Genomic DNA, 23,382 nt, shown 5'->3' with positions numbered 1-23,382 from the left:
AGGGAAAGAAATATATGCAGCTTCATAGCTGGCCACCAGTACCCCATGACACCAACATCCGTGTTCAGCTGCAGCTGCTTTTTCACATACACATGCACCCGTAAGTTTAAGTGAAGTATAAAAATGCCTTCCTCCAAAACAAGCACAACTTCCCTTCATATCAGAGGAAACAACGCATCACACAAAAACACTGGTACTGCCCCAGTGCACTGCCAGCACAAAACAAACCAAAGATGCTGGCTGAAGGCAGGCAGTCTCTTTCTGCCAATCTTCACTACGACAAACAACAGGCATAAAGAATTTCTGCTACCAAGAGCAGGACAGCCTTATCTGCATTGTAACAATGCTGCCAGGAGCAGAATACTCAACAGATCTGATGGCTTGCTGCAATAGGCAGCATACACATATTCAAGGATTTTCTCACTCCAGCACAGAATCACTTCCTCTTTATCCTTTGCAGATACCAGAACAAGACCACCTGAGAACAAATAACTTGACTGTGGCTATGCACCAGCAGTAAGGAGCAAACCTAAGCTAAATACAGGTCAGTACGTTAACCATTATTACAGAAGGAATGGAGAAACTGCCACAGTCCTCCTTAAAAACAGGGAAAGGGGCGCTGAAAAACTGCCTGTGTCACAGACAGTTTGGGTTTGTACAGACTTTCTGTATCATAACTTTTCCTTTCTATCATAATAGGGTTTGTGTTTTCATATAGTGCTTGAGGAAGCATGATAAAAATCAAGTGTATGATTTCGCAGCTCCTAATCATTGTTCCTTACCATTGCTGAGACTGTTGTGTTATCTGTACACATTTCCAAGATAAGATTTCTGACACACAGTCAAGCCCAGCTATTGCTGGAGGAAACAAAGATGTTGACTGTGTTCTGGCTCTCTTTCAGCCTTCCAGGTTCCAAGAGCTGGCTGATAGCAGAAAGAAAAACACAGCATACTTTGATAACCTCAAGGCAGCTTTGCACAGGCTGAATCTAGCCACACAGGGTCTTTTCCTTCCAAAAAGCAAGGACACCAACTGCGCCAGCAAAAGCAGTCTAAAGGATACAAAGGTATTCCCGTGTAGTAATCCTCACAGTGAGACTTACTGGTTGGCAGAGACAGGATTAAAACTTACAGGATGAGTAGGTATTGGTCCCAAGATACACTAACACAGGTAAATATACAGTAACGCCTCCAAACCTCTCATTTTTTTTTGCCTTTCCCACATGGCTACAAGAATAGTGTCAAAGCCCAAAGAACCCACTTACATCAGTTCAGCAAACTGACAAACCAAAGGACAGGGGAGCTGACTGATCTCACCTGCTCCTCTTTCCCTGCAGGACTCTCCCAGAGCATTACAGCCAAATTCAACAGAGGATATCCTGACTAGCACTTTTTTCTTTTTTAAACAAATGGTAAAAATCAATCCAACCATCCCTGACTGACAACTAGAAGAAACACGAGAGAAAATGACAGCAACAAACAGAAAGCAGATCAAGGGAATTTAAGTAAAGCAGCAGTTAGAGCCAGACAGCGTAAGCAACAGAATGCATTACACTTGAATTTCCATCTCTCAGCCTGTCACCACGAAAATAGATTGTTTTCATACATCTTCCTGAAGTTTCCAGCCACTTGTTAACAACCCTGCTTATCCTGGCCACAGCTTTGGAATAACATAACCTATGAATAAACCTATCAAGGTTGGTACACACTCACAGGGTTAGGAGAAAGCAAACATCATTGCTGGAGACAATACCCTCTGATTAGAAGTATCATCAGAAGGTTGCTATGGTGTCAGAAAATGAAGGAAGGTGGTGGCAGGAGGAAGAAATGAAGGAAGAATGTCTCATCACATACACCCTCTTCCATTTTTTAGTCTCATAATCCACAGACTTTTTACAGGTGAGCACTCAGGTAGAGCACAAGAGGCCTTGAGGTACTTCCAGACCTCAAGTTTGCCCTTCCCGTATCTTCCCCAGATGCTTCACTATAGAGAAGACTTTACCTCCTAAGGGGGGAAGAAATAGAACAGGCTTAGAAACCAGTGCTCCCAGTCTACCTCTGACAAGCAACCCTACAATAACAAAACAAACTTCCTGAACAGGGTTCAGCTCACCTCTTTGTTTTTTGTTGGTTTTTTTTTTTAAGGCAGGTTAGACAAATCTTTCATTTTAGAGCATGCAAAGGAGCTGAGGTTTACATGAAGATGATGTGTCAGAGACCCAAGTAAGAGCCCAAAGGAGAACAGAGAAGGAAGCTGTGGAGGTTGCAGGTACCGAGTGTGACAAATTCGCCTCCAAAACCAAGTATATGTTTCTTCTGATAAGAAGGAAAAAAAATGCTTAACTCTGTTCTTCACTCCATGAAACAAGGAATTAATAGTTTCTCGATGAGGATCTTCGCTTCCTTAGCAGCACGGAGCTCAAAATGCGATAAGTGCAAAATTTTTCTGGCCCCTTCAACCCCTATTACTCCTCATTCAGCCTAAAAATATCCATCAACACTTCTGATAACCTTCTGTACCTACAGCATGACTGAGGGCAGAGCCATGCCACCCGCTGGGCCTGAAGAACATGTTGAGGCTGCCCCTCCCAGCACAGCCACCAGCTGTCCCTGGGCCTCCGGCTGCCCATCAGCAGGGCTGGCAGGCAGCTCCTGCAGGCTCTCTACCAGTACTTCATTCCCAAGCCTGCCACTCTTCCAGCCCCCATGCACAGCCCCCCACATCCTCGTTTTCATTCACAGCCCCATTTGTGATGGTGAACTTTAACTCACCCAGGAGACCTTCCTGTTCTACTTTTACTTCCCTAGACCAGGCAGCACGTGTATTGGTGTCCCAGGGCCACAAGGACAGACACATACAGCACTGCATACTTCCACCCTGCCAACATGGGGGTCATCTTAGGAGTGCACACAGGGCGGGTCTCAGGCCCTGCAAACAAACACATGCTCTAGAAAACACAGCCCACCACTCTCCTGGGATTCCTTTGGCAGTCCCTTTCTTTCCTGCTCTTCTAAAGCAGCGCTCTGACATAAGCACTGGCACTAGTGTCCCTTTCCACTGCAGAACGCCTTATTTCCTCCTCTCTGGAAGCCCCATCCTAGCCTTTGCTCTCCCTCCTTTACCTCATTATCCCTAATACAACTGGGTTTTTCTCAGTTATTTAAAATCCCTTATCTGTTCCTTCTGTACTTTCAGTTACTCTCCTGCAACCAGCAGGACACGTCCATCTTGTTCTTCACCACATAGTTTGTGTAACACCCAACGCATTGCTATGTTCTCATCCGGGGGCTATCGACATTGCTTATGGCAAGGTCATTCCTTCATCTCCCTCTGTCAGATTACCTCTTCTGAGGTGCCAACTCCCATAACAGCTCTAACCACAGCTCGCAGGTATGGAGGCTTCTGTGCTCCTTCTTAGCCAAGGGAAACAACCGCCCATCATGTGTGATCCCAACATCCCATGGTGTGGGACAACTTGAGAGAGGACTGGAGCTAAAAACACACAGCTAGAGTGATTCAGCTCTAGCAATCAAGGTATGGAGGGGCGTTTTACTTTATCCACATTCTATTCCAAAACTGTTTCCCACAGTACCTCAAACACCACCACCACTCACTTAGGAAAATGTAACAAGCAGCCTCCCAAATGAGAAACCTCCTCAGGCTCCTCAAGCAGGTCATTCCCACCAGCCCAGTGTCTTTGGTTACTTTTTCATGAGCAGGCACTGCTCTGCATAACAAGTCTGCCTGCCCAAATTCACCTCAGCTCTCCATCAACTGTCATTAATCCACTCACCTGGCTAAGCTGTGTAATGCTCTTTAAGCATATGGTGGGGCAAAGCCACTCTGGCTGCAAGCTGTGTTAGAGGGCACGGTGACCCTACAGGTAATGTAGCTGAGAATATTATGCTCCAGAGCTTCCAGATGCTCTGTTTGTGGAGTCAGCTCCCAAGAACAGGACCAGAGCACAGCAGAAAGGGCAATTTGTCTGGAAGAGTTCCCTGCCAAATACCTGGCTGGATACACCAACTTACTGCAGTCCTGCAATGATGCACTCCCTCCCCTCCTCCAGCTATTCTGTGCATCTCCTCACAAAATTTAAGAGTAATTTGGGGTGGATCATTCAGCCTGTGTGGAAAAAGAAAAAAAATCAGCCTGAGATCTAGCAGCATAATTTTCCTCTCCTTTCCTGGCAGGTTTCTCATATGTCATTGGTACCCATACTGCACTGCAGATGTCAAAGCTGACAGTCCGGGATACGTAAGGAGAAGACAACTTCTAACCACATTACAAAAGACTGCATTTCTGAAGAGTAACCAGTGGGTGAATAACGCTCATCTCTGAGCAGGAGCCAAAAAAGAAGCTTTAGAGAAAAAGGCTTTGGCATCCATCGCAGGAGAAACCATGCTGCTGCAACATGAACCAGTGGAAAAGGAAAGATGCTGCTAAAATAAAGATGGCAAAGAACTGAAGCATCATTTTCCTTTCTCTTTTAAACCAAAATCTGCTACATTTCATTTATCTGTGTAGCCTACGCTCACTCCTCACTTCTCTTTAAGTGCATGAAATCCCAGTCAGCATACTATGTGCATGAGTCGGGGGAGAGCATTTTTGCACATAGCCAGCTTGTGCTGGGAGGTTTACTGTGAGTATGGCTATGAGTCTGACAAAGGAAGAAAGACAAGATAATTTCATCTGAGTGTAACAACTTTTGCTGCAGCTTACAAGAGAAGTGAAATAAAACAGGTGATGAGACAGCTTTATCTGTTAAGGTAGCTGACGCTACGGATGTGGTATCTTAACTACAGATGAAAAACCCTCAAGTGACTTAACCAAGTGACCGAGATGAAATAGAAATCCACGTGAAACTGCTCTCACAATAACATGAGAACGGTGCGAGTGACTCTGGTGCAAAACCACATGAATACACACAAAAAAGTCAGATGTGGAAATACATCAGTATTAGTTGGTCAGCCTAAACTGAAATTTGAGTATCTGCGAAGATCAACTTAAAAATCTGCATTTGTTGTTGCAAGACAAAATTAACCCACCTCCTGTTTCTACTATCAACCCTTAGAGGGACTATTTCCCACATGAAAAAAAGCTATTCTGGCAGCTAAGGAAAATACACAGTACATCTCCAGGATGCAAGAGCTATTTTCCTCAAGGCAATTCTACAGTTTGTTTACAGAAGCACAAACAAATAATCAATTCTCCGGATGCTGTGCAAGTTTGACCTCTCACCACCTCTGCACGCAGCAGATCAGTTAAGCAGAGGTTCTCCCATGTATATGTAATCCCAGGCTCCTCTCCCACTGAGGGCATTTAGCAAAGAGTCAGGTCTTGAATCGGGGTCCCCAGGATGCACACCATACTGACACAAATCCCCAAAGTAACAAAGTTCTTTAAGAAAAAATTCTCAGCCCCTTGGCTCTTTTCAACATTTCAGATTGTTTCTCCCTTCTCCTCTACCCACAGTTCATGCATTTTTACTTCTTGCATCGTTCACGTTGAAGTTAAATCACAGTACAGCAGGAGTGATGCTGTGACAGCATGGAAAGAAACCATTTCTCTTCTCACCGACACAGTGGCATAGCTCAGCCTCTGCAGTCTCACTGTGCTATGCTCACGTAACTGCAGCCAGTTCAGCATCTACTCCTAAACCACTCAAACATCTCCGAGCCCAGGCTCCTTTTAAAGGCCCCCACTACATTAGCTGGGATTTAGCCTTGTTACCTTACCTCTGAATCTCTCTCATCTGTTTATATGACAATCCCATTATGTCAGTTCTGTGCAATAGCTACAACTCATGTACCAAGCATTTACCTTACCATAAATCAAAGGGTGAAGGATCATTCTTTAATATAACCAACAGCGTACAACAAACAGAAACAATAACTGCTTCTTTCTTTCTCAGAGCTATCAATAAACCCACTCCCATACAGGTGACCAATACATCATTTCCCTTCCATGTACGACACAGTTTTATTAAGCACATTTTTCCCCTTTCTAAAAAAAGGGGCAAACTTGCCTTGCTTTACAAGAAGTTATTGGGAAAACATTGCACTTTTATATTTTCCTTTGTTTGAAAGATATTAACAATTAAAAACAAAGCACAAGTATTGTCATCTCCTACCTCCTTATTCACCACTCTCTATTTTTAAGGAGAACCTGGAGATGTCCTACTGTTTTCTATCAAAGTTCCCAGTAACAAAAACAAACTGGAAATCATCATTTAGACTTGAGTTTCAATTTCTTCCTCACCTATTTTACATCCTTCAGATGGAGGCTTCAGAGAGTCAGGGTGCAAAGAAGAGGAATGTAAAACTGAAGAGCCATATGCTACCTACAGGTCTAATAGGACTGAGCTGGTAAAGAGGTTACTCCCACAGCTCCATCACCGCCCTACCACTCTATGGTTCTGCCTCATCAGTTTTGCTGGTTCACCATACATCAGGTCAAAACAGGGCTTAATTCCCCTTTTAACTCTGCCTCAGTGGCAGACCATTGCTGGCCTATTTCCCATCCCCATACTTCTTTTTGCAGACCTCCAGTCTCCCAGTTCAGAACATACTATCAAGTGCACCTATTTGTGAGGGTAAGCTTGAAAGAAAAGCAAGTAAATGAGCCCAACTCACCACAGGTAACAGGGCAGCAGTATACAGACAGAAAGGGGAAGTAGCAGCTGGAGATGACTCATGGTGGTGGTAGCTGTGTTGTAAGAGAGGTGAAGTTGCAGCCTCCATCAGATTAGCTAGGTCAGTTCAAACTGTTGATCTGAGAAAACCAAGAGCCAATCTAGTGGTGAGCAAATAGAGATTGATGCACAGGGATTGTTCCAGCAGCACGTAAGTAGAGGAGAAAACACAGGACTGAGGGACAACCATTTGGAAGTGGTGACTTCTTTCATCAGAACAAATCCAGAACTGGAAGGAGGCACCTACCTCAAGAAGTGAGGGAGATGAAGAATTTTAAGAGTTCAAGCTACAGCTTTCAGATCACGAACGCTTCAACCCTGACATCTTTTGGGATGATCTGAGAGATGCTGAAAATCCACAGCCTTGCTGGAAGACATGTAACCTCTTTTCAACCACTCAGACTTGGTTCAGTGAGTTTGAGGTATAGGAGCTACACTTATACATCTCTTAATGTGTAACGGAACAAGCAATTGGCCACTGCACACAGATGCTAGAGATGTCTTTGTATAAGCCACCTTAGTCATATGCATTTGTATGCCAAAACTATAACTTTATGGGTATTTTTCCCCCCCACTTGCCTTGTTCTTTTCCAAACCAGGCAGATAAAACAATTAATTTCTCAGAGTTCAAGTTTTTTAACAAAGCAGAAGTCAGAGAGAAGGTGTATCTATCATTACCCTGAAAATAAAGAAGAAGGTAACTTCAAACAGACTCCAAGAAAGCAGGTAATTTTCCACCCCAGCTTCTGTCTGCCTCAGACTTATGCAGATATCAAATCAGGGACCAAAAAAAGCAGATAACTACTGAGCTGGGCAGTAGCTACACTGAAGCCGTGCAGCTAATAAGGCCAAATGGCATCTCTTAATTCATCTGGCATCAATGTGACATTCCAGGCAGCAGGACTTGAGCAACATCAATGTCTATTACTTGGGTAGGCATTTAACATCGCTTAATTAAACCCTATCTATAGCTGACAGTAACACTAGTAAGAGGAACACATAACATAAATAGTTCTGTTTGCATAAATCCCCCTTCTCATGTCCTCCACCTCCTCCCTTGCAACACTCATTTTAAACGCTGATACATTTGCAAGAAGTATTTTTATTTTTATGCAGGCACTGATGCAAAATGATGTAACCAAATCAGGACAACACACAAAAGGCATCTGGGGCCACGTTGAGCTGAAGAGAGAGATAAAGGAGCAGGTGTGTGCTAGAGGAGAGCAGTGCAGAGGAACTCTTATAAGGCAGAGCCATGAGCAAAAGGACTCCAGAAGGCACAGGAGATGAAGAGGCCTTAAGAGGCTAGGAAAGCTCCTTGAAAGGCTCATGACTGCCTTGCTGAACAAGGATTGGAGTTTCCCAAATGCAAGACAGATCTGGAACACATAACACACAACTATGCAAAGGGAAAAGACACAGACTTCGGCAGTTGGGACTGCCTGATTGAAGAGGGAGAGAGCAGCAAAGGATCAGACAGGGGAGAAAGGTTTAGGACCACTTTCCTCCATGGACAAGTTGGGTTACTGAGTGTGGCTTGTCTGAGCAAAGCTGGAAGATATGGAGCAACACAAATATCGTTTGTTGATCCTTCTCAAGCAAGTCAAAGGTCCTCTACTAGTAGAAAAAAAAACTGACCCTCTGACTGCAAAATGTCTGAAGGAACCAGCTTGTGAGCAGCTCTTTTTTTCTATTTGAGAGGACTGCCTCTGCTTCAGAGTAGTTGAAGGATGAGTAACTGCAAAGAAGAGAACTTGGCTTGATGGGCAACATTCTCCTCTGTGAATGGGTGTAAGCGCACTGGCTTCTGTGACAATGTACTTACCAAGAACCTGAGCCAGGCTGTCTTTGCAGAGGAAAATTATCACAGTGCTCTTCTGAAAGAGACTCCTCAAAAACTGAAGTCTGAGCTGGAGATGTGGGACAGGCTGCTTAGAAGACATCCTAGTTAAATCCAGCCTGGCTCTAAGGAGCCTTTATCCAGCAGAGCAACACAGCTCTTCTCACCTACTAATACCACAGCACCCAGCCCTGATAACACTCACTTCTTCCCTGAATTATGTATGTTCACTGAAGATCAGGGAACGCAGAGCAAAAGCCTCCAGCCTGACAAAAAGTTCCAGTCCAGCAACTGCCTCTAGTGCCCAGACAAACCCTAGACCCTGAGGAGTCCGGATGCAGCACAGCAGTGCATGATCCACAGTTGACACATCACATCACCCCTGACTTTCTCTGACCTTGCCCTTCCTACCACAGTCACTCTTCCGGCTCTCCCCTCTCAGACCCTGCACATCCAGCTGCTCCTCCTCTCCTAAAAAAGTCAGTCTCTCTTTTCAATTTCTGAAGCTTCAATGTATTTTCATGAGTTGTCCAGTGTTCAAACATAGCCTTGTGCCCTTGCCTATAAAACCATCCTCACTGAACCTCTGCAGAAATTATCTAAGAAGCCTTTTCAGCGCACTGGAACTTGGAATTCTACTGAAATAAAACAGAAGTGTCTTAACTGAGGCTGCCTGATATTTATATTGGAATTGTTTGCAGGATAGCAAATGTCCTTTTTCAGTAACATCTAATATGATCATACCGCTGGCGCATACAAACAATTAATAAGCTTATTAAGGCACAGCTAGGCTTGGTCGTCTGCAATGATACTCAGTCTGAGCCAGTAAAGGAGAAAAGTCAGTCCAGAAGAGAAGCCAGTTCAATACACACGAGTGCAGTGATTCAGTCCTACACTGGGGAGCCTTGTGCTTCCACGCAGAACCCAAGTGTATTTCTATATCTGAACAAATACACTTTTCCTGACCATTGTTTCTGTCTCTAAGCTTGGCATCCCTCTTAAATTGTGTTTCCAAAATAATCCTTGAGACACGCTGTCCCCTGCCACAACAGCTCACTCCCCTTTTCGGTGTCATGTTGGAATCAGTATTTGTTCCACCCAAAGATGGAGTGGGATGAAAGGACCTCCTTCAGACACTGCCCTACTGCCTGAAAACTCAACATTCATGAGCTGAACATCCAAATTAAACAAAATTAATTCCCTACATGTTTTTTTAAATATAACGCTTTCCACTCAAGTTAGTGTCTTTTTTTTTTCCCCCCATAGTAGCTGAGAAAAGAGGAATTGAAATAAATGTAGCCCTTCTACACCCAGATTCTCATAGCCAGTACTGTCACAAGACTTACTCTCATTTACAGGAATGTGTCACATTACTTACGAGGGTAGCAGAGAGCTATAGGATCAGCAGTTCTATTAAGGAAAAATAAGGTTCAGAGCTCTACATCTCCATATTTCTTTACACCTTACATATTATGCATCTGTGCACATCCATTGCCGGCACCATTCCAAATGGATCCAATGGGATGTAATCACTCGTTCTGCAAACACCCCGACATTCAGCTCTGAGCTGGTTAAGTCAACTGTTACTGTTTCTGGCTTTATCAAAGGTGCAATCAAGCCAAGCAGCGTGAAGTCAAACACACAAACATTTTAGCTGTTTTCAAACACACTGGTTACTGCAGGGCTGAAGCTCCCTTTCCCCTTCTGCTGGCAAGCAAGTATTGCTGTTCTGCCTGATCCAGTTTCAAAGCAGTGTTAAGAAGAGCACAGTGAAAAATGTTTGTATTTCAACTCCTGACAAGACAACTTTGAGGAGAGCTGAGTAACTAGCACTGTTCTCATGCAATTTTAACAGATATTTTATATATATATTTATATAATAATATGTATATATATATATATATACACATATACACACACACATATATACATATGAATATCAGTGAAGAAGTGGCCAACATAGAATCACTCTAGAACAGGTTCCCAGCTTTCTGAGTCTGCGTGTCAAACCCCTGCAGAGGCCAGTGCTTCAGGCTGTGGTATCTAAGTATCATCAAGAGATTAAAGACACCCGTGGCTTTTATAGCAGGATTAGCTGCTGTTAAGCACCAGTTTCCTCCTTTCCTCCTTATTGGTAAAGTTTGCACTCTCCATCCTGTCTGGCAGCCTATATTAAGAAGCTGTCACCCAGACTTCTCTTTTCTTACGTGCAAAGAGACAGAAAGAAACACAGCACTGCCTGGCCTTCATCAATCTCCTAGATGTTGTCTCAACCACCCTGCCTCTCTAGAAATGCTTCCTTCACCAAAGGCTTTATACCACCAGCCCCAGGTCTGAGCAGGTTTACCCTGCCATATTCTTTACAGAAAAAGCATTATGCACGTGTACTTCCAGAGGTGTGTGCAGACATGACCTGATCCTCAGTTCATCAAGCATGCCACAGCTGCTTCATAGACCTGTCCAGGTCTGTGCAATGCCCCGAGCTCCAGCTTCCAAGTCCTCCCCATTACAATCAGTGTCCCAAACCCTTCTGAGGGCTCTCAACAGCCAAGGAGAAACTCGGGGGGAAAAAAACGAATTAAGTAACTGTGAAACTTGTTCACCTCGCACTGCTTCTATTTGCATTTATCACAACTGTTCCTTTAGAGCACAGAAGTACAAATTAAAAGAGATTTATGTTCTGAGTAGCAGCTAAGAAACAAAAGCTACGTAATCAAGTTGGCATAATAAAACTAAGCTACATCAAGAAAACTATTTAGAAAATGATTAGAAAAGAAAACGATCCTGCTTTCCATTAAAAACTCTATTTTTTTATTCTAGGAATGAGGGACTGGGCCCATCCTGCAGTACCTCCCAGCTTCACGAAGGTGAAGCAGCTGCAGAGGCAGCAAAGCCAGCAGGTGCAGCACATGACACCTGAAGCGAGGTCCATCAGCCACTTGCACCCACCTGCTGAAACTGACCATCCCTTGCACTATGGCTGATAGTGCAAGCATTCCTGCAAAGGCTTCTCACTTCTGTCTTGACAAATAGTTAACTAAAGCCATATTTAAACCATATCTTAACTACAGTGCCATGTAAATGACGTTCTTCTCTTTTCCAATCCCTTATCTGAGGATTGGGCCCTTCCAGCAGTAGCTCAGCACAAATACCAGAGCAGCACAGGTTTGCTGGCGCTCATATACTCAATCTTGCAGGTGTCAAAGAAAAGCAAACACAGTCCCTCAAGAGAAATTGTAAGTGGAGGCTGACGTCAAACTGGACCTTGGTGCTCTGCTCTACTCCACCTGCCCGCAGCTCCCTTAGGAAGCTTTTATCCACACTTAAAGCAGAAGCTGCTCTGCACACACTGGCTTTGCTAGCCCACCTAAGAAGCCTGCTATGCTTGGGCAAACGGTGTATAAAACAGGTAGGAACCAGGGCTGCAAGATGGTCCTCCAGAAGCTGCCGAATTCACACGGTGTGCAGCTCAGGTGTCCTATCACCACCACCACAGGGTAAAAATAGCCACTCTAATACCTGTCAACCAAATATACCCTCGTTATGCAAAAAGTTTGTAGTACTGGGGCTTTACAACACATTTGGTTCCAAACAACAGGACCTTGTCACTCAGCCCAAAGGGTCAGGAACTGAAGAAAGTACCCATTACTTTTTACTACTATCTTCCTCCCAAAGTTATGATACTGCAAAAAACATTGGTGTCTGAAAAAAAAGCAGCATGCATGATGAATGGAGAAGAAAGACATTAGTTTGATAGCACCAACCCAACCAATGAGCTCTGCAATACTAATTATACCCTGCCCAGAGCCTCACCAAAACTCTTCATTGAAAACAGATCATACAGCTGCTTTAATAACATGATCTCACAAGAACTGCACTGAAGGGGACCAGCTGTAAGACTAGAACCCACAGGGAAGATAAAGCAACCAGGAATAGGCCTCAGCCTTTGCTAATGAGAAAATTCATCCATCCGTGAGATCCTGCTAAAAGAAATCTGTTGCCAAAACAGCAGACAGAGGGGTACCTTCAGTAGGGCAATGATGGTTTGATTGGCAAGTAAACATGTGGAGCATGGTGTCCTGTTTCATCTCCTCCCTGCCCCATGCAGATTATCTGATATCCAGCAATACAGTCTGAGCTCATACTGGAACCATCTGTACATTAGGGGCATTAATTCAGCTCTCCCTCCTCTCTCCACTGCCTGTTTTCCAGCAACACCTAGACACAAAGTACCACCTCTGAGGTTCTATCTGTCACATAAGCCTTATCTTCTTGAGAAAGCATGAAGTGCTTTCCCAGGGAGGTCTCCAGGAAAAAAAAATAAAAGTTTAATGTTAGATCAGCAAAAGAACAACTGTAGCTTGTCAGGCTTCATCTCTCCTTGTACTTCCCTGGTACCACAAGGCTGACAGCTGCTGAACCACCCTAAACCCATGCAAAGCCACGTGAAAACCATAAAAGCTTTGAACAAAGATCCTAAGAGAAGAAGTAATCAATATGGAACTTCCCTCCTCCCAGACAGGTGACTGCGACGGTTCTTTGTCAATAAGAGATCTTTTTCCATCTACTGTTTTTTGCTTAAAGCTTGCTTCCCTATGTGCAGAGGTTCCACAGATCAGACAGCCCCTCTGACAGATGAACCCTGAAGACATCTGCAGTTAAATTTAGCTTAAGGCTCTCGGTTGCTGTTCTGTAGAACAGATTCCCACGTGCTTCAGCAGAGCTGTGATTTCACTCCAGGTGTTCTCACCTGCTCCAGCTACTGGCAGCTTCAACAAAACATCTTATCAGAACAAGCTCAAAACGCAAGCCATGCCTTCTGCAAACTGCATTCCACCCAATTCACAACCTTCTCATATTCAAAACAAGAAACTGGACAAGGAAAAAAGCTTATAATTCTGGGGGGGGGGGGAAGCAAAACCAAAAAGAAAGAGCAGCACAGGCAGCGTCCAGAAAGGATTGTTACATGAGACTAACTAACTGAAAAAAAAAGAATTGGGAAACCAGGCCACAGCCAAAAAGCACTGCCAAAAGCACTCCTCTGCCTTCCTTTTCAAGGCCAACATCCTTGGTTATTTCTCAATGCTGGGCCGCAAATGCTTTAGTGAAACCTCTGGTTTACTGGCACTGAAAAGCTTTTTTTGCACTGCAGCATGCTCCATAGAAATCTAGTTTCAGACCTCCTGTTTGGTCCAAATGAAAAGAGCAAGGGAGCACTGCTCTAATCAGAAAGCAGCTCCCAGTCAAAGTCTAGAACGGGAAACGTAAGTTCATTCCTTTCTACTACACACACACACACAGACAATAGCTCCTGAGAACTCCCTTTCCAACACCAAGTTTACAGTTTGTCCCCTGAGAAATGCCTGTTAATCTCCAGGCAATTCACATCCCCAGTCTGTGCCCCACAGCCCATCCCCTCTTTCCACCCTGAATCCCTGGGATGAGGACTCCGCCAGACAAGGAACAAAACCCCACCCTATGAGCTCAGCCCGCTCCTGGGATCTCCCAGAGGAGGTTCCTCACACCAGAGCTGCCCTGTAGCACCAAGGTGCTGCTTCATTTTGCTTAAAGCAGAAATACTCCCATGTACGTAGACTCATACATTCAAAAAATGGGAGACTCTCCAAACAAAATGAGAACTGTGTGAGCGTGACAGACTTTTAAGGTTTCCAAAATAGAAGATAAAAGCGACACGGGAACAAATTCTGAGATTCCACACATCAAACAACAACTTTCAAATCTTTATTGTCAAACACCCAATGGCAGAGTTCAAAGAGCATGCAAACATGAGCCTCCCCCCAAACACTGCGACATTGGAGGCATTACAATTTACCTCATTTTAAGATGTTGAGAACCTACGAAAGGTTCTGAGCTCAAAGATCAGCTCTGCTGATCAACTGCGGGATGACAAAGTGCAGCTTACAGCCTAAATCTCCCAACTGCTGAAAAGGATGATACGTTTGCAATAGTTGCATGGGTCCTTTCTATTAGATGGGCTCCTCCTCTCAAGACCATCAATTTCCTTCATACATTTCATGGGAAGGCAGGAAGACTATTGCTAAGCATTATATTTGAGGCTACTCTTGAATAGAGAAGAGGGATTAAAAGGGTGCGCAGCCCATTTGCAAACAGCACAGTCAACCATTCTGCCCCATATTTCCTGCTGAACTGAGAAAGTGCCTTCCAAAAATAGCCAATAGTTTTGCTGAAAGGCTCAAAACAAACAGTACTTCTGAAGGAATATCTTACATACTTTACATAATAGCCATCTCAGAAGGGAAAAAAGGATGTGTACAGTGTTCCAGTGTGAATTCTGTGCTGAACAAAAAGACATCATTCTTTGCTTAACACAAGGCTTAAATTCACCATGAAGGAAATTGCTGAAGTCAAAGCCTTTGGGCTCAAGCTGGGAGGGAGACATCCCTCTGAAGGGAACCATTTTTACCCTAAATTCAAGTTGAAAGAGGATACGTAAAAGGAATGTTGTCAACTTGTTTAAGCCTCAATTTGTACTTGCCTCAAAAAGCAAAAGTTCAACCTCATTCAGCTTCCATCAGAAAAACCCAATACATCTTTAAGCACTTGGGTTGTTGGGCACTCAGGTACACCTTTGCAGGTTTCTACGTAAGGGATTTTTTTTGTTTTTGCTTTTAAGCCTGGTTCTCATTTTTAGACATATGGTTTACCCCTCCTGCTAAACAGTATGCCCACTTTAAAAGGCAATGACATAATAGTAACACCAGCATCGTGCTATAACCACTGATGCCTTCTCTCCCATTCAGCGGTAGCGTTCCTCACAAGCTACAAATGTACATCCACGTGCTTGCTCAGTGACACCCTGCCCCTCCAAGACAAAGGTGAAACACCAAGCACTGCACAAAAGAGGAACTGTTACAAGCAAAGTGACAGCAGCATGAAGGGGATAAAGTAACCAATCAATGCCTTTTATTCTTTCTGAGAGCCGAGAGAGAAGTCGCATCATTCTTATCAGGATAATAACAGCTAAAGGGCCTAGAAATTGTGTTTGCTTATTAAGTGCTTTATGTTTTGCTTTCCTTTCCTCCTCGAAGGGAACTTAGCTGTCTGCTTTTTGTGTAAAGCCATCAAAACCTGATTTCAGATCGTGCAAATTCCCTACAAGACACAGCTATGCTCTCGATTCTTACTGTCATTCCCATATCCCCCGTCGTCACCAGGGAACAAGCAAGGGAAAGAGCTACACGTGCTGGTGGGAGCACCTGGGGAACGCTCCTCCCCTGAGGAAGGAACCTGCACGTCAGGAGCAGGGAAGGGCCCGGCAGCCACACTCGGCTCAAGCCGCACCAGTAAGCACTCCATCAGCAGGCCAGGAGCGCAGCCTGCATCACCCACCTTAGGATTAGATCAAAATATGGTTGCCACCTGGTGGCTAGCAGGGAAGGAATACGGCATCGGCGAGGAGCTCGGGGCAGGTCTGCTGTCACCGCCAGGAGCTGCGGCAGGGAAAGCCGCAGGGAAAGCCGCGCTCAGCGGAGCGGATGGAGGGAAGGGGGGAGCTGCAGCAGGCAGCGCCCGGGGCCGCTGAGCGCAGGCTGCCGGTCCCGGCCAACGAGTCCGGGGCAGCGACAACGTTGGGCCCGATGGCTCCGGGCTCCGCCGTGACCCCCGCGGCGTTTTGTAACACCGTCGGGGCCGAGGCCAGCGCAGCACCCACCCCCAAACCTCCCGGATTAAATCTGGTGCTAAAGATAACCGCAGGGAACACGAGCGGAGCTCTGATCCGCTCGCCCTCCGCCCTCGGACGCGCACCCGTCCTTATTCAGTCAATGTCACCCCGCGGCGGAGGGCTGACAGCGGCTGACGGAGCAGCCGAGCGGCGGCCCTGCGCGAAGCCGCCCAGCCCCGGGCGCAGCCCCGCGCATCGCGTGCCGCCGGCACCGGGAGCACGGAGCCGTCCTCCCCTCACCGCAGCGATCCGCCGCTTCGGCTGCAGCCGCTCCGAGGGCTGCGCTGAAGGGCGAGCAGCCGCACCGAGCCTCCGGGAGACGATAAGGGAGCGGCGCCCGTCCCCTTTGCTCAGTGCCTCCGAGGTTACGTTCGCAATGCCACAGAACGCAGCAGTGCTCCCTAAGCACGCAGCCGGCTCTGCACCTCCTCCGGCCGTGCCCACATCGCCTCCCGTCGGTCCTCAGCCCGGGCCGCGAGCAACCCGGCCCCGCGCATCCCCGGCCCCGCTCCCTTACCTTCTCCTGCGCCCGGGTGAGCTTCTTCTGGACGTTGCTGGCGATCTTGCCGGCCGTCACCCCCTTGCTGCCCAGCTCGGCCATCTTGCCTGCTCTTTTAACGGGCGGCTGCGAGCGCCGGGCCGGCGGGAAGGGGGGGAAAACCCGGCGGGAGACAATGGCCCCGGCCGCCGCCGCCCGCCCCACGGCGCCGCCTTTTAAAGGGACAGAGCGCCGCGCCGCCTTAAAGGGGCCGCGCCGCCCCGGGAGGGGGCAGCAGCGGCACTGCCCGCAGGAAGCCTTCCTTAATAGTAGCACTGCAGAGGGCTGCGCCGTAACAAATCGATCTTGGGTAGATGATGGTGTGATCTGGGTGCTGTCTTTCCTTCTGCTTTAGGACGTTTGTACAACTAATTGATCATGCATATAAATTTGTAACACTGCATCAATGCTTTTCAAAATATTCCTGGACCTAAAGTGAGAAATTTACGTTCTTGGGGATGGGGGTTGCAGTGAATCAAGGCCCCAATTTAGAAGCAAGCTGAAACGTCAGCAGATTTCATTCCATACTTTTAGCTCCTCATGTAGCAGCCCACTGTGGCACGCAGGTAGATACCCTCACCTCGCTCTCATTTCTTTGCAAAGTGGGAAAAAAATCAACTGAGCGGAGTGTTCACAGGAGCACTGGGATGGCTGCTTGCTTTGCACTGAAGCCTGGATGCGCTGTGCCAGCAGCTTATGCCCATCTTCACTATTTTCGCTTGTGCACAACAATTAGGATTCAGCATGGCTGCACACGGTGGTTCATTGCTCCCATCAGGGTGTAACACTGATGTCAAGCACCACTGCAGAAGATGCTGCACGCCTACTAGAAGAAACCAACCAGGGCTGCATGGAGCGCTTTGCACACCTAACTTCCCTGGAATTCTCAGTTCCTTAGCCTGCATGGTATCGTTCTGCAGCTGTAAGCAGTATTTTAGCACTGTCATAGCTGGCCCAGGTGTGCACCCTGCCTCCTGTTTGCCCTTGACCCCTGCCCTGCACTCCTGACTGCACAGCACACACTGCAGCCATGCCACAGCCTTCACCCAGCCAGGCCTCCATTTTGCTGTCCTACACCCACCCGCTGTGCAAATACATCCCGTGAAACTGCTCCTTTACAACGCAGGACAAAGTTCTGCTTCCTGAAAAACTGGAATCCTAATACTCAGCCCCAAAGTTGCCTCCAGTTCCTCACAGTGGGGCTTAGTAAGGCTCCTTCCTAGCTGCTTCTGTACACTGGTCTTACTGCTTGTGAGTTAGCATCTGCTATATGAATGCAGCACCCAGCACATCAAGCAAACCAACACTTGAGAGACAATTCAGATGTTGAAGGAATTTGCATTTGCCTTTAAGATGGAGATGCGAATCTCTTACACTTAATTTAATAGAAAGATGGTAGTAAAACTGACCTGTGTTTCAAGATGATTTCACAGTCTTTATTTTGCCAGATGAAAACAGCTACCTCCAGAATTTCCTGCACACAGGGAATTAGTGCAGTACTCACCACTGCAATCTGAAGCAAGAGAAAAACATTGACAGTGATTACTTGAGAGGGCCAAGCCAGACTTTTCAACTTACATTTTATTTAATGTTTCCCCTATCTGCTTCAGTACTATTTCTGCTCACTCTGAACTTGAAATAAAAACAATTGTTTTGCCAGAGCCCTTAGAAACTGCAACTACAGAACTCACCAACACCTCTTTGTGAGGCTTCATGATATTTTAAAAATAATAATAAAAAAAACATTTAAGAAAAAGCCATAATTCAGGAACTTGCAGTACCTCAGTTACATTGGAATGATGCCACTCAGAGTCATACCACAGAATGGCTGAGGTTGGAAGGGACCTTAAAAACCATCCAGTTCCAACTCCCTGTCATGGGCAGGGCCACCCACCAGCTCAGGCTACCCAGGGCCCCATCCCACCTGGCCATGACCATGTATTTGGTCCAAATGTTGCATTTTTGCCTATAATTTAAGCCTAATTAGTTATTATTCTTCACATTATTTTTTCTTGCTTATTATTACTTACAATTTCGCTGGATCTTGCTACTCAGCATCATCTGGAAACATAATTAATGAGACCTCCTTTGTCTCTTACTCCTCCCAGAACTCTTCCTCTCCAACCAAACTTTTAAGGGAGAAAGATGCACATGTGGTTAAGTATTTGCCACATCAAATATAAAATAGCAGATGCTTCAAGGACAGAACACATTCCTCTGTGTCCTACCTCATATATTTGCTTCTCCTGTCTATGTCCTCTCTTCAGTAAAACTGTTTTTGGAGGATTTTTGTTCGATTATGTCCTTTCAAGTGAAAAGAGGTTGAGTCTGCAGTACATAAGCTGAAAAGAGAGGCCATGGAAAACAGACAATTGTGAAACAAAGGTGGCCAGACACCCATATTCACCACAACGAAAACTGATGACAAACCGAGCACATTTTTAAAGCTAGGATTAACAGCAAGCAGCCATCTCATAGCATGAGTCATTTCCCAGTTGTTCCAGTGCTTGACTGGATCAGCACTACAGCTGCAAAGCATTTGTCAGGCTCCAGGTGTGGCACAAGAGGTATTCCCCTAGCATGATCCAGTTGAACATCACATACCAGAACAAGCCAAGCATTTGAATTTAAATTTATATAAGCCATTTTTAACCACCTGACATATGCTGAAATATTTTGTTTTGGGGACAGGAGAGGTTTTCAGTCTCATATCTGTCCACCATTGTCTGATCTCATTTTTACAAACTAGATTCTGCCTGAATGGAGTTTAAAGGCATAGAATTTCATACATCCAGCTCCTGCAATAAGATTCTTTGGGTTCAATGCATGCATAGTTGTCTAATTTAATTTGAGACCCTAGGACACTTCATTTCTCCCAACTGTAACCAGCTGGACATGTCTAGACTGATCTAAGCTGAGGTCAGATAGGCATCTACAGTCACCCTAGAAATCAGTACTTCCAAAGCACCAGTCAAACAGATAAAACATCTTCTAGGAATGTCTCCCATTCCCCTTAGCTACAGAGGGAGATTAGATGAATAGCTTAGATAGCTGAAGTTAAGAAAGCCAGGTGGGTTATGAAACCTGCCTGTAGTCCATCTTCTGGGTGATGGTATGACTCACATAGCTCACAAGCAAGAAAAGAAGTATGACAAATACAATACCACAAGGCACATATTTGCAGGATATACCTAATATTTGTTGGGTTTTTTTCATTGTGTTCTAAATTGATTAGTACTCTAATCAATAATGCCTGTGTTAGGTTTAAGCCCCATAAGTGCATTTCACTTCTCACTCATCAAAGACAGATGAGCTGCTCACCTGTTTACAATTAAGCATATGTTTAAGTGCTTTGTGGGTTGGATTCTATTACTTTGTAGCTTAGATAAAATTTAGTGCCTTCATAGCACAAATTGTTACTCTTTTTTTATTCTTGTTTTTGCCAAATCTGTCCATCTGGGAGCAGAGTGTTTTTTGGAATAATTCCCAATATAAATTGGTATAAAATATTATTTTCTAAAGATTGATTTCAGCAATACATCTTTCAGCATCTCTGACTCGAACCCTTTAATTGCAGCTTGCCCATTTAGAGCTACGATCTGTGATAATCAACATATATCTGCTTCCCTGCTGCTGGTGGCAGCAGCTTTAGTATGGAATCCTGCTCATTTCAATGAGGGGTTTTTGAATTGGCTGTTTAGTGGTTTCTAACGTTCATACAACTAAATGTATATGTTTCTTCTTTAAGTAATCCCAAGTAAATATAACACACCGTAAGTCTATAAATATCACGATTCTTTGTTAATATTCGAAGCTGAGGCTTGCATTTTAAGCTATGCCAAAGACTAGCTGCTTGGAGCCATGGTCTTGTTTTGGTCTGACTCTGGCCATAACACTAAAAGTTAGATGGCCTAACTGAGTGCCAGCAGCCCTCCCTTGCTTTATGTTGCCAGTTGAGGGATTTATTTAAAACACTACATCTGAGCCCTTGAAAACGAGAAATAACACAAAATACATTATGTAGCAAAATCTCATCAACTTAAAACAACCTTGTTTTTACGCAACTTCTTCGCTATCTTCTTTCCACTTGCAATCGTGAGCTTTTCTGGGACAACATTCAGAAAGATCAAGCAAACGTAACTTCTATCTTTGCGTTTAACTTGATAAGAACATTTGCCAAGGGCAATTCGGACATCACTTCCACCATTTCTTGGTCTGTCCTAGCATTCCTTTCTGACTGACTGCATCCTTAGGCAAACTCTTCCTTTATTCTCTTGCAGGAAGATGCTGGGAAGGATCAGGAAGTTTCTGCCCTAATATAAGATAAGGCCTTGCTGATTATGCTTTCTGCTCCTTAAAACAAAACCAAGATGAAACTATTTTGATTTTAAAATAGCATCTAGAAGCTGTTCTCTTCCACAGCTTACAAACTCACAACTTGTTGAATCTCTTCACTGTTAACAAGGATGAGAAACAGAAGATGGTGCATAAGCAACTCTTCTTGTATCCGAAACACAGAAAATTATCTACCACTATAGCGCAGGAAGAGCTCCAAACTCAGCTCAGCTCTGAATTCTGAGAATTCTTCCACATGTTAGTAAAATATCTAAGAAATGGAAATTAATTATAAATCAATCCACATATTCCTATGTCAGTTTACAACTGTAGTACAACACGTAGCCTATCTCATACAATCTCACGAAAGATATATCACCAGCACAAAACACCAGTGAAATACAGAAATATTTTTAAGAAGCACACCTCCACAAGGCTCACATTGGTGATAGCTATACTACGTAGACCTATAAAATGGTAACACATGATGCAGTTTCAATGTCTTCCTCCCTGCTTCCCTTTACTGACAGCCTCCATTAATTTCCTTGACAACAAAACTGAGCAACTCCTTCACTACAAAAAACTTATGAGAGCTATATCATCAGCATGGGCATATGCCTGGAAAATCAGGAGTGATGCATTGGCAATTCTGAGGAGAAACAGCAGATGATCCCACCAAAATGGCTTTTAATGTGAATAACTCTTTGCCATTCCAGTCTGGAGTCTAACCTAAACTCTAAGTACTTTACTCAATTGCAGCCAATATGTATCTGTTTCTGAATTTAGTCAATCAAATTTTCTTTTATTTGTGGATAAATATTTGATCCATGATTGACAGTGAAATAGTATTGAGATTTAAATTTACAATTAAGAGTCTCCTAATTATCATGCATTTATCTGTCTTCACAAGTGGGTTATCTGGCATTTTTAGATGTCATTGACTACTCTGACATCTTGAAGTGTCCCTGCCAAATTTAACAGACAACATTGCAACTCTTAAAGTAAGCATCCTTGATGGTTTAATGAGTCACCATCTTGTGTATACAGATAGCAGAGTCATCAGCATGCTAGAAGGAACAAACATGTCAAGCTAAATTTCTGTTTTGTTTCAAAATCCTATTTTGAGGCAAAGCAACTCTATCAGATAAACCCACCAACCGACCATCTTCAACTGTGGAAATTTTTCTTACCATATCACTGTGTTAGTGACAGAAATGCACACTATTTCTTCTTTTCTATACTGAAAGTCAAAGAACAAGTCTGGAAATGTTGCAGTATCTCAACATTTTTACAAGGAATTTTGCAACACAGGATGTTCTCTAAAAACCCCACCTTTTGGAATCGCATAAATATGTTTTAATACAGGAAGAAAACTTCAAAGCCTGAATTAAAAAAAAAAAGAAAAGAAAATCAAAACCAAAGATGGCAGTCAACATTTCAACTTTTTCATATATTTTAAGGCATCCATGGTAACTTCCTTCCCAGCATGATGATAGTGACATTGAGTCAAAAGCTAAAAGTCATGAAACACAATACTTTTTTTAGAGGTGAAGAAAAATTTAAGTCTCTAAACTACAAAAATGTGCTGCTTGGAAACCACCAGAGTTCTGCTGTACGATACTTTTGGCCTGCTCAACACTAGTCAGCTCAGCCACAGGAAAAAAAGCAAACTGCCCCAACAGGTACAATCTTGCACAGCATTATCTCCTGGATGTATATATGCTGTCAGATCTCCTAAGATCATAAGTTAAAAATAAAAGAATATTCCTTCCTAGCATGCTAATGTATTCTAAATTTATCAGGACTTAAAACAGTAAACATTTAGCAAGCAAGGCAAGCAATTCTACATTCCCTAGGTAGAGCTACAAATATGTAGGATTCAGTAGCAAATCCTACCAATACTTCTACAACTATTCACAGCCTTAGAGTGATATGATGATCCAAGAAGTCCTGCAATCATTTCCTACTGAAATTTCATGTTCCTTTTCAATATAGAAAAATGGTGCTTTTTTGTTTCTGTTTGTTTTTGAAGTAGTGGAGAACAAGGTTTGACTTTACCATTAATGCATTATTTCCTAGGAAGCATATTTAATTAATTACCCTATTTACAAAACTCACAGTAAGCAAGAAATCATCTACATAAATATAAAAAAAAAAGATAAAAGTCAATCACATGTTGACATATGATTTTTGGTTTTATACCATACAGGATGAAGCTCTGCACCAAGCATATTTTGATGAAGCCAATCAGATCAGTTATGTTTTTTAA

The 23,382-nt window shown here is 44.1% G+C and overlaps 1 protein-coding gene and 1 non-coding gene across 38 annotated transcripts in view; both read right to left on the bottom strand.

The window, feature by feature from the left end:
• BIN1 (bridging integrator 1) overlaps nucleotides 1-16,932 on the bottom strand; it is an 86,663-nt gene extending 69,731 nt beyond the window's left edge. For 36 of the 37 annotated variants that reach the window (XM_040703455.2, XM_040703458.2, XM_040703457.2 and 33 more), the window contains exon 1: nucleotides 16,758-16,932. In XM_040703455.2, coding sequence (XP_040559389.1) covers nucleotides 16,758-16,841 — 84 coding nt within the window. In that variant the 5' untranslated portion in view covers nucleotides 16,842-16,932. Of the gene's footprint in view, nucleotides 1-15,906 lie in introns of all 37 variants that reach the window. The other variant, XM_040703468.2, reaches the window with a different exon arrangement.
• Nucleotides 869-957, bottom strand: MIR1582 (microRNA 1582). The gene has a single exon (NR_035067.1). It is a non-coding gene; the product is annotated as a microRNA 1582 (primary transcript).
• Nucleotides 16,933-23,382: the final 6,450 nt, after the last annotated feature.

This window comes from Gallus gallus, chromosome 7, assembly GCF_016699485.2.
Source record: "Gallus gallus isolate bGalGal1 chromosome 7, bGalGal1.mat.broiler.GRCg7b, whole genome shotgun sequence".
Lineage (NCBI taxonomy): Eukaryota > Metazoa > Chordata > Aves > Galliformes > Phasianidae > Gallus > Gallus gallus.
This window is presented reverse-complemented; position numbering and strand designations above follow the sequence as displayed.